Here is a 12,189-nt window from a genome sequence, read left to right as displayed (position 1 = left end):
AAAGGATGTCATTCATTAGTTCCAGTTGGAGTGCATCCATTTACACAACTCTTGACCCTCGGTTCTTGTTAATTTGCTGCTGAGAAATTACAGTAAGTACGACTGATATGACAAAACATTGAACAAGCAGTTTCCCACCATTTAATAATGAAGTCTTTTGCTGTGACAGACAGGTTCCAGCCGTTTGGTGAAGGTGGAAGCCTGGTATGGCAGATAGTGGTGGTGACATGATGTGGTTGACTCCTTTCGCCAAATGTCAGGTTCATCATCGGCTCTCTGTCGTGGTGGAGGGTAATATTGTCTCACTAGCCATTGTCACATTCTCTTCTTTTTTTGTGCAAAATCTGTTATTAGTGTGAGCAGTCTTCAGCAGCCTATGCAACATGTTTTCCGTGACGATCGTATCATGTAAAGGAGAAGTATATGGCACTATTTTGCGACACAGAATGGCTTCTTTACCAGAGGGTGCCCTAGTAGAGGAAGTAAGCAATATTTTGCTTGCCAGTTGTATCTCTCAGCCTTAGGTATTGAGAAAGTGGCTCCAGTATGCAAAACTTGTGTTGACCCTTTGTTTCCTTGGCCTGCTGCGACATTGTATTATTAAAACTGGTCTCTAAATAAATGCCTCTAACTTTCCATTTTGTACACCAGAAATGTTCTCTCCCGGAGAATGCAATTTAAAATTAGAATAGGCCACACAAAAACAAAGCAAAATTTTTAGTCCCACTCCTAGGAGGCATATGCTACAACTGTGTAACTCTGATTTAGACATAATAGTGGTCTTAGTTCCTCAAGAAAATGTCATATTACATCCTGTGAGCTACCAAATTTTTGGGAAATGTTGAGTGCTATGTTCTACCCACTGAATCACAGAGCCTGAAGTTCTCGAATTAAAATTGGATAATTTTGTGTGCCAGTTGACAGGCAGTAGATAAAATCAGGAATGAGTGTGTGCAGCCATGTTGTCATCTTTGGAGACAGGAGTGTTCACAACATCTTCGTCATGATGGTGAAGCAGGAAGACACACACTTGGTCACCCAAAATGTCGAAATAAATATCCCATTTTGTGTTCACAATTCCCTGAATTAGTGGACCAGAGTAAAAAAACTAACATTGTGGAACTATATTTGAGCTAAAGAACACACTCAGCACTTTGTAGGTTAAAGGCAAAAGAGGCAAAATTGTGACTCTTCAGACCATACTCTATGCCTCCAGTCAACTATTATCCAGTTTCCGTGCTGTTTGACCCATTGAAGGCATAAACCTTCACGTGCTGCTGTGAGCAATACAGTATTCATTTAAGAGCCAGTAGTCTCTGATGTCCATCACATGCAGCTGCCTTCGCAATGTTCACTTAGAAACTGGCTGAGATGGACCTGCATTCACAGACAGCAGTAACTGATTGTCACTGACGAGGCATCACACTCTTCTCTGGCCTCGTTTGGTTAGTACCAATGTCCTTATGCTATGTTACATGACTGTGAGTTGAACACCATCCCTTGTGTACACATTTGACAGATACCCTAACAAATCTGGTAATGTTATTCGAATGTACATTCAAAAAGTACAGAATTTTTCTGCCATCCTGTTGCATCTCCACGTGAACCTGTCTTACTGAGTGCATTCTGTAAAATCAACTAGCACATACACACCACTTCAGTACAGTGACTTTCGCCAGCATTAGAAGGCCACGAAACTGCCTGGTACCAGTTCCATACCACCTGCTTTGGTGTGAAGCAACCAGTGTGATGTTTTAAAGGTGATCATTGACATTTTATCGAGCGAGCTTTGTGATATACACTTGACATCATTCAAGTTTGGGGGTGATCTATAGTAGTACAAAATGCAGAAGTAAAAACTTCAGCAGCAAAGATCACTAATTATAATCTTATTTATGATGACCAATTTTGGCAAATCTAAGTTGCCATCACCATATCTTTATAGATCAAAAATAAAAGTATAATTAAATCAGGTATAATAGGGTGGCTACATATTTACAAAACATGGATATACAGGATGAGCATTAATAAAACCAACAGACTACAGGGACAGGTAATTGCATCACTTCCACGTCATAACAGATGTTCAAAGTGACCTCCATGGGATGTAATGCACACATTCATACATCACATCATAGATTGCCGCACTATTTTGCACATTCCAGCCTCTCTCCGAATAGCGTCACAGGTGATGTGATCATCCTGTTGAAGGGTCTGCACATCAGGAACTGGTTCAACATACATAATGCTTTTCAGATGCCCACAGACGTAAAAGTCTAGGGGGTTTAAGTGCGGTTATCTAGCAAGCCATCCTACAGGGCCTCTGTGTAATATCCAATGTGGGGGAAGGTAATGTGTCACCAAACTGTAATGTGGAAGTGGGTGGTGCTCTATTGTGCAGAAACCACATAACCTGTCGTGTTGACAAAGGCACATTCTCAGGCAGCCCAGACAGAGTATTCCGCAGGAAATCGAGGTACATTTGTCCATCAAGGCATTGTGGAATAACAACTGATCCAAGTATGTTGTCACCAAGAATCACTGCCCACACATTGATGCTGAACTGATGCTGATGAGATGCCTCAACCATTCCCCAAGGACTGTCTGTAGCCCACAGATGCTTATTATGCAAATTAATGATGTCAGTTCTGCTAAAGGTTGCTTCATTCACAAAGAGGACTGATGACAGAAATCCCATAATTGTGACGCGTTGGTGCAAAAACCATTGACAAATCATTCCCGTAGAGGGGAATCCACTGCTCATAATCCTTGCACTTGTTGCAGGTGATAGGGATAGTAGCAGTTGTCGTGCAAGATACGTATTAATCATACTTTGGCTTACACCATGTTGGCGGGCCACTTACCTTGAGCTTGTATTAGAGATTGCCTCAATATCCTGTAGAACTGGGTCCTCCAAATCTGGTGTGTGCACAGTTCACTGCCTCCCTGCACTTTCACCTGTGTGAAAGGACCCATGATCTCACAAACACCCAAAAAGGGCTTGAAATGTTGTGATGTGGTTGGTGTCTGTGAGGGTACTTTTTCTGGTATAGCCATGCTGGTTTTGGCCTGTTTGGCCATACACAAACACCACCTCAGCTTGTTCCCAACATGAATACCAGACCATTTTGCTGCTTACAGTACACTACATCACTCACACAGCCTGCAGCACATGAGGAACGCATGGTACATGGTCAGAGAAACTTTAATTCGTCAGCACCGTCAACCATGGCAAGAATTTCCAGACACACATTCATAGGACATTTTTTCTTCCACTTCAAGTCAGGAATCCAGTCCCTGTAGTTTGTCGGTTTTATTATTGTTCATCCTGTATATAATATATTTATGCAGATACATCTCAATAAGTCTCCATCATATGTGCAATATACTGTATAATGTCACGTCATAACATGTCATTCTAGGGACAAGAAGAAAGTGATAAATTGGCATTTTAGAAATACAACAAGATTTACATAAAATATCTTGCATGTTGCACAGACTGCACAGGCTCATATTCACACAACAGATGAAAGATGACTGAGACTCACAAGTCAAGAGCAAAGTTATTATGAACACCAAGTGGAACTGCAGTAGTAAACATACAGAAATACAATAGCAGCATATAAGGAATAAGGAGGAAGTTACATCCAATGAGTATGCAAAACAATGCAATATGCACAATCTGCAATGTAATTATATAACTCACATAATCCAAACCAGAGTGTATTGGAATAATAAATTCCCTTCTATATTTTTTTACTTACAGTATGTTACTGAAGCTTGAGGCCACAACCTACAGTAACATACTGTCCCCACACTTCCCACCAACGGTTTCCACTCCCTGTGTCCTGTCATCTCCTCCCCATTCTCATCTACCTTGCAGCCCTCTGCCAATGCATCTACCCGTCTTTCCCTGTTCCTCACTTACTGTGTTCCTTTTTTCCCCCACCTCCCTGCCGCGCAACCTCCTGACGCTGCACCTATTGGCATTCTAGTCCATGCACACTCCACCAGACAACATTCATCTCTCCCCCCACCTGGCACCCCCCCACCTGGCACCCCCCCCACCTGGCACCCCCCCCCCACCTGGCACCCCCCCCACCTGGCACCCCCCCACCTGGCACCCCCCCCCACCTGGCACCCCCCCCCACCTGGCACCCCCCCCCCACCTGGCACCCCCCCCACCTGGCACCCCCCCCACCTGGCACCCCCCCCACCTGGCACCCCCCCACCTGGCACCCCCCCCCACCTGGCACCCCCCCACCTGGCACCCCCCCCCCACCTGGCACCCCCCCCCACCTGGCACCCCCCACCTGACACCCCCCACCCCTCCAGTTTGCTGCTTGCATCCTAAGTGATGCATTCCGGTCCAAGATGCTGTATTTGGTGAGTGTGCTGTGTCTGTACTGACGAAGGCTGTGGCCAAAAGTTATATGTGAATGTTTTAATCATTCCTGTCTGCAACTTGAAATGTCTTCTGTACGATAAGTAGCAATCTATCTTTTCATACATTGTGGGTGTTCCTACCTGGAGTTTCCATTGTTTGATTTTAACAGTGTTGTATATCAACTGTACTAACTTACCAAAACAGTCATAAGGCAAGTACAGTGTGGAAAATATCACCATTGAGTAAGCATACAGAAGATTAGTCAAGGTTTGGTGATAAGAATACAGTAACAGTGAACAAATTACATGTTGTTATGTATGTAGGTGGCAAAAGGGAATAACTAACAACTAAACTATTGCATTCTTAAAATACCATGTACAAGTCACGGTATTGCAGAGCAACAAAAGTGCAACACAAGGTCTGGGTGCTACACCTATACCTTGAGCTATTACGATCTTTCATGATTGTTTTGTAATACCTGTATATAATAATAATTTAATCTTAGTTGCTTTGATGTTGTACTCATCGCTATATTGCAAATTATTTATGCGCGCTAACTCATTACTTAATTTCTCGTCATATACTAGTAGCTTATTACAACAAATATTGACTTTGAGCACCATGTTATGTTAGCACACAGGCTTCATGTTGTACTACAATACTGTTCCATCCTCTATACCCACATTTTAAAGTGTCCCTGTCCAGTGGTGGAAACCCAAGCAAACTGTCCCCAAGGACATATATGGAGTTTCTGGTGGGAAAGGCAAAATGAGGATTAAAGTCAGATTCTCTACATTTCTCTGTCAGTCTTTTAAAGAGGAGGATATTCTCCCTTTTGTACTCGAACAGGAACATTTTTTCAGGTGGTCAAAATTTGATTAAAAAACAACTGTTTGTTGCACAGTAATTTGATACAGTGGTTTTGCTCAAGTGGAACAAGGTATCATGCTGCTGAGTATCAATTCAAGTGAGAAATTGGGGAAATGAAGTTCTGTGGCTATTTGGATGGGAAATACTAGGACAGAATGTGCTGTCTCCTTACATATGGCCAACCTATTCTTAAGCACAGGACACTACTTGATAGTTCAAGGAAGAAGTTCTAAGTTATTTTCTTGCTGACTTCTCATCCTCGTCTTTGACTTTGGACTTGGAGCAGGACTATATATTCTGATGCAAGAGTCCTTTTGAGAAATTTTCTTATCGCGTAATACTAGAAATCTGAATTTTCCAAATTTTGCCCAGCTAACAATGCAGATATAGGTTTTTTCCCATATGTTGTGGTCAAGGGTGTGCTGTGGTTACTTTGAAGACTTACGTGGATGGAAGAAACATGACATCATCATAACTGATTTCTTTCTGCGGTGTGTTCTGTTTGACTTTTTTTGTCCAGTCATTGTAAAGTCGTATTTCTATTGCTTGTGCCTGTGTAAGGAAGTCCAGGTACATGTATGTTAGACAGTACACGTTATTTAACTCTATAGTTTTATTTTGGTCTGTCATTTTTCTTGTGACTCTTGAGCCATAATTTGAAGTTCTTTCAGTTACTTGACATTCCTGTTATTGCACTTCCTCTATGAGAATCTAGGAATTGAAGAGTGAAAGGCTCTCTGTGTTATTTACTGTGTTAGAAACTTTGTGTAACACGTCTTTTCCTTTCATGTCCTTCAATTTTGAGAAATTTCATTGAAAGAGATCAACTTGCTGGTAGCGATTTAGCAGCTTCCTACAGACTTTTTTGTTTTTACAGCACACCAGCCATATCTTTCAGTTACTCGTAAGTGTATATGCAATCCCATGAACGTTTAGTGACATATATTTCATACCTAAAATGATTGATTATAAATAATGACTAAATAGGATACATATGTGGTGGGTCTAGTGCAGTGGTACTTATTCATAGAGACTGGCCTCTCTGTAGCTGCACTGGAATTATCCAGATTGAGATTGTTTTTATTACTCAGCATTACAGTACATATTGAATGACATGCACTCTCCAACTCTCTCTCCACACACACACACACACACACACACACACACACACACACACACACACACACACACACTCTTTCACACATTTGCATCACATATTTGGTATCTATAGACACTACACAGCACTTGAAAATGGAATAAATTCTTGAAATACATTGTGCTATCAACAAAAGAAATTATCATTGTAGTTCATAATTGTTTAAATTGTCATCTTAGAATGTTGCTGCTCAAATGTAAAATTGTTCAATGGCTCTGAGCACTATGGGACTCAACTGCTGAGGTCATTAGTCCCCTAGAACTTAGAACTAGTTAAACCTAACTAACCTAAGGACATCACACACATCCATGCCCGAGGCAGGATTCGAACCTGCGACCGTAGCGGTCTCGCGGTTCCAGACTGCAGCGCCAGAACCGCGCGGCCACTTCGGCCGGCTTGTAAAATTGTCTTGAAGGTTGTAACAATAAACAAAACTCACTCTAATTTTGTTCTGTTTCCAGGGATACAGTTCCTGCAGATATTTACGATTACAGTAATAGATCTGAAGGAATGTATTACTTTCCCAGCCGCGAAGAATTATGCAAATATCGCATTGTGGTCATCACTCTTGTCTTCTGTGGCAGGTATGTATCTCTGTGTTTTTTGTATCTTTGGTTGTTAGATTGGTACTTTCTGTTAGTATAAGAACTTCATTTGGTGTGCAAGCTGTTGTTGCAGTCAGATGGGTAAAATTCCCTGGAAAATAATAATCAATTTCTCACGACATGCTGTAGGCACCAAACTTGATGATTTACTTGTTGTTTAAAAATGGGGTTACAGTTTCATAATAAAAGTATTACCACCATTTCTGAGCCAATGGCATTACATACAGTGTGAGACTGTACTTATTGTCTGTTATCTGATTCATGATATGTGGATGTGTTTCCAGCTATACACACATTTTTGCAACTCAAGCCAAAGGGTAATTGACCTTATGCATAGATCACTGATTCACAGTGAAACAGCATACTACTTGTGGTGACATTTGATTGTTTTTTGTTTTTGGGGAACACAATTCAGTTTATGTTCATAGACTGAAATAATCATTTTCTCTCTGTAATGTCACAAGCCAGTGATCTCCCTTGCTGACAGAATGAAGCATAGTTGGATGGGTTCTTAGTTTGCATCTGATGGCTATGAGCGTTCGTGATGACTTAATGACTGTGAATTTGGTACAACAAAATTTGTTGCTCTCACCGCAGAGATTTTGACAGTTCCCTCTAGAACTGTCAAGGGCCAATAAAAATATTGCTGTCTTCACAATACTGACCTCTTCCAAATGAATAAATCAGTTTCACTCTTATCACTGCAAGCACATTTTTTCATCAGACTGTCGTATTAAGAAGGCCTAATGGCTCCCGTGAAGTAGCGAATACTGTCATCAATTTGTCATTCTCTGGCAAACAAAGCTCTTGTGTATAATATCAGGAATAGCTCCTCTTCTGTTTGTTCTCCTGTACAGTGTTCCCGCCAAGGAGATAAAATTGACAATTGGTGTGCGATGGCAGTGGCACCAATGACAGGCGGGGGGGGAGGGGGGGGGGAGATACTGCAGAGTCTTGGTGCTGTAGGTCCTCTGGTAGTAGACAGCAACCCACATAGTTTTGCCAGGTCCATTATGGTCTGGCACAGGAACTATACACAGACGATGTGTTACTCCACATCTACAGAATAGTGTATGACTGCCAAAGGACCAGAAATCATATGAAAAGGGAGATCAGATCTGTAAAGATAGCTATCAGATGACAACATTTCATGAGTTTGATACTTATTATTTGCCTCACATCACACAAATGTGTACACTTTGCATTACATTTACTTGACTTGCCCACATTACATACAAACTGTGATGAGTATGATCAACCAGTACCATTTCTTTCACTGCTTACCTCAAGTTACATGAATATAGTGTTATAAGCAGTAAGTAAAAGTGATCTTCTCAGTGTCACTTTGGTACTCAGTCCCTGAGTGGGCATAGCAGTCTAGGTTCTCAGTCAAATGCAATGAGCAATCAGTGCCATTGAAAACAGTCTATCTGATTGCAGTGAATGATAGAACTCTCCCACATTTTCTTATATCTGAAGAATCCTGATCACTGGACCATCAAATGCTCCCGAGCTCTGCAGAATGTCTGTTTTTGCTAGCCCATTCTGTCACTGATTAAATCTGTTGCACATATTGCAAAGTTAATCTCACTGTGCGTACAGTGAGTGTATCAATCAATGTCTTTGTACTTTGAACATACTCTGCTTGTCAAGGTAAAATACAAGAAGGTTTTTTGTTATGTTACTTACATTTATAGATGTACTGTGATGAAGAGAGAATGTGGATGATCAGTTGTTTGTGCAAACATTGTAGCAATTCTTTGTCATCACCATCATCAGCCATTGAACATTCGTTCCTACATGAAGGCTGCTCTCGACTTTCCTTTGATTTCCACTACCTGCAGCTGCTTCTGCATGTTTTTTAATGTCACCGTCCTGTTTTGGACAGACTGGAAACTTTTGAAAACTCATTTAGTTTATCACAGGCTTCCAGTTGCAGGTAGTATTTTATCATTTCCTTTGCAACCTTCTGCTACACGAAGTACAAATACAAAAACATATCAACTGATTCTATGATTAAATTTTTAATTTGTACTGTTTTATTTTTCCATGTTGATTACAAATTGGATTATTTATTTATTTATTTTCAAACTTCCTATATTAAGTTTGTCTAGTTGTAGCGGAAGTGTACTTCTAGGAGAATATCTGAGCTCTGATCACAATTTATTAGGCAGAAAATACTTGCTCGAGAATGGGACTGTAACCCCAAAACTAACCAAAAAGAATAAAATGTGCAAAATATAAAAAAGAATGTGGCTTAGGGAATGACCTTTTTCTAAACAAATACTTTATCTGGTTTAGACTTACCCATGAATTTTCCTTCAAAAATAATGGAGATTGTCATGAAGAGATTGTTGAGTGTTTGAAAGGTAGCTTTGTGATTGGTCCCTCGGTTTCCTGCTGTTGTGATCAGCATTCCTTATTATGTTAATTAAGCTAGGATTCCAGTACTCTGTCCGCTGAAACTTTGTGTGTTCAACCCGTGTTAAATCTTCAATGGCATACCAGCTAGAATCCTCTTAGCTTCCACAATTTTGGTTCTTTACTCCTAATTTTATGATCATATAGACCTTTCTTTTTCCTCCCCTGGCACGATTGTGATTCTCAGCTGCTGTCTCTGTAAACAGTGTGGTCACGTGAGTCACCCAACCACTCGGTGCTTTTAACACATGTACAAAAAAAGGGACAAAACCTCACGCATGCCCACCAATAGCCACCAGAACACACTTCTTTTCACAGCATCACAATACTTTGCCCTTGCGACCGTTAACTTCGAAGATGTTGACAGTACATCCCAGTAATCGAGACTTGAAACACTGAAAACAGATGTGACTGTGCGCACACATTCTGTTCGTGATGAGAGAAAAGCATGGCAGAGCTGGTGCAAGTGTTTTGACAGCTGAAGAGGCGTGAGGACTGAGACAGGCAGTTGCTTGGGTCTCATGGTTTTATCAGCAGATGGCTGCACCCTTTGAGCCTCAGCAATTGTCAGATGCTGACTATGAGAATTACCAAGAATGTAGTTCATGTAAATACATGCTCTGGCCACATGATTGGGTAAACCAAGATACAGCCATTTGTGTGGAACACGGAGGGGTAGCCACCATGGCTGAATTGAGTGATTTTTACTGAACACAGCTAGTTACAGTGTCTTCAGTATCATTGTTACAAAGATGAGATTAACAGGTGTGGATGCTATAAACACATCCTCAATATGAAGTGTAGTTTTTAAGTTATTTCATGTTAAATGTTTTGTACATAAAATGTACTTTAAAAATTAATATCTTGGCAATGCCGTAAGCAATTTTGTCAAATGAAGATATTGAACAAACAGTTTAAATTAGAGAAAAACTAAGTACATTACTAGAAAGCTGAGGAATTTTACATATTAATTGATGTATGACACATGTACATGACATAATACTTTTTAAGTAGGTTGCAGAAGCAGGAAGTGTGCGCGCTTGTCTCACATCAGTGCGAGGACTTAATTAGGGATACCCAGCTTGGTGCGTGCCTCTTTGGTTGGCAGTTGGGTTTGAGATCTGGAACAGGGAGTACATATGAGCAGCAGTAGGTCACCTCTTGAGTGTGTCGAAATTATTCTGTGTTGAGTTGTGGACTTTGGATATTCAAGCATGTTGCCGGGTCTGAAATATTTTCATTTTCGGTTTTTAGAATATTTCACAGTAGGCAAAATAGTCTGAAATCTAAAACTTTACGTTGGTTATTTTTGAGAGTGATATGCCATTGGAATTTAGTTACGTTTGGAAGTATGCAACTTTAAACTTGCACTAAAGGAACTAAACCCAGGAGTTTACACAAAAACATTAGATAATGTTCCATTTAATTTAAACCTTCACTCAAGTATTAATTAATTTAATGTTAAAACATTATTAAGTTGTGGTAAATGTTGCAGTGATACAATAAACTCTGTTTGTTAAAATGTAAAACGCTGTGAGTAGTGAACATTATTTTTTCACCACAAATTCCTACCTGCACTTATTTGAACTTTGTAACTGGATTTTTTAGGGTTACATGGCAGTTGCTTCAGTTGGCACCTAGACTGTAGCATAGCAATACTTAAAAATCTGACAAATCATTCAGAGGCCCTGTAAACAGCGACTGTCTAACTTATGGTTTACAGTTCTTGCAGATGTATGTAGGGCCTCACAAGCTAGAAGTTTATTGAATATTATTTTGTGGAATCAACAAGAGCAACTTCTCTACTTATTATCTCCCACATTGCAAATGCTGGTCTTGCCTGGGTCAGCCAGGTATTTTTCTCCTCATCACATCGCAATATGACTTTGCACATACAACAGCCACTTCTCACTCTTAACAATATCAGCATGACCAATTCGCAGAATATCAACACTGGAATGACAATCCTGACTCCACAAAAGTGTCAAGACTAACTTACACACTAAGAATCAAAACTATCCATATTATCTACTAGGTGGGTTCCAGCAATAAGCCCCATTCAAAACTTAATTGTCCAAGTGAAAGGACACAGCTATAGTTGTAGGAAAGTTGAATGTCCATTTACTTTTTATTGGCATGGAAATGCAGCTCTTGGTGCAGTGATGGCAGGCTGTGCCCTACCTGTTCCTATATTGAGCCCCAAGCAAATTTCCCCAAGACAGTATGCAAATTCAGAGTTACTAACATTTAAGGCTTCAACAAAATAAGTCAGATGTTAGAGAAACCAATTCTGTACATTTCATTACCATTTAATTTGCAAAACAGCTCCGAACAAACACGGTGCACATTTACTGGTCACTAGTACCAGATGTCCTGGCAAGTCTTTGAAGATAATACCCTTTCCTCCAGGAATGGGAATTACATTGCAATAAATTGCCAACGTCTTTATGGGTGGGACTCCTACCTGTACGAGCTGACTTCTCTTGTGTTTCTGGCCTGAGTCTCCCCCATGACAGCTGATACTTCCCTGGTGGTGTGGCTGAGGACGTGCTGGACAACATTGCCGGAGGCTGAGATAAACGTTGGCCACTTCCTGAAGCATTCACTGTCACCCCAGGGTGGTTGTTGTGGTGTTCAGTCCTGAGACTGGTTTGATGCAGCTCTCCATGCTACTCTATCCTGTGCAAGCTTCTTCATCTCCCAGTACCTACTGCAGCCTACATCCTTCTGAATCTGCTTAGTGCATTCAT

General features: G+C 40.7%; 1 protein-coding gene across 1 annotated transcript in view; it reads left to right on the top strand.

The window, feature by feature from the left end:
- The window catches only part of LOC126194722 (putative helicase MOV-10), a 348,426-nt gene that overhangs the window by 292,855 nt on the left and 43,382 nt on the right, over positions 1–12,189 (top strand). The window contains exon 14 of the mRNA XM_049932971.1: positions 6,875–6,997. Coding sequence (XP_049788928.1) covers positions 6,875–6,997 — 123 coding nt within the window. The remainder of the gene's footprint in view (positions 1–6,874; positions 6,998–12,189) is intronic.

The sequence above is a fragment of the Schistocerca nitens genome, chromosome 7, assembly GCF_023898315.1.
Source record: "Schistocerca nitens isolate TAMUIC-IGC-003100 chromosome 7, iqSchNite1.1, whole genome shotgun sequence".
Classification (NCBI taxonomy): domain Eukaryota; kingdom Metazoa; phylum Arthropoda; class Insecta; order Orthoptera; family Acrididae; genus Schistocerca; species Schistocerca nitens.
Note: the sequence above shows the minus strand (reverse complement) of the source record. Positions and strands in the feature narration are given on the sequence as shown.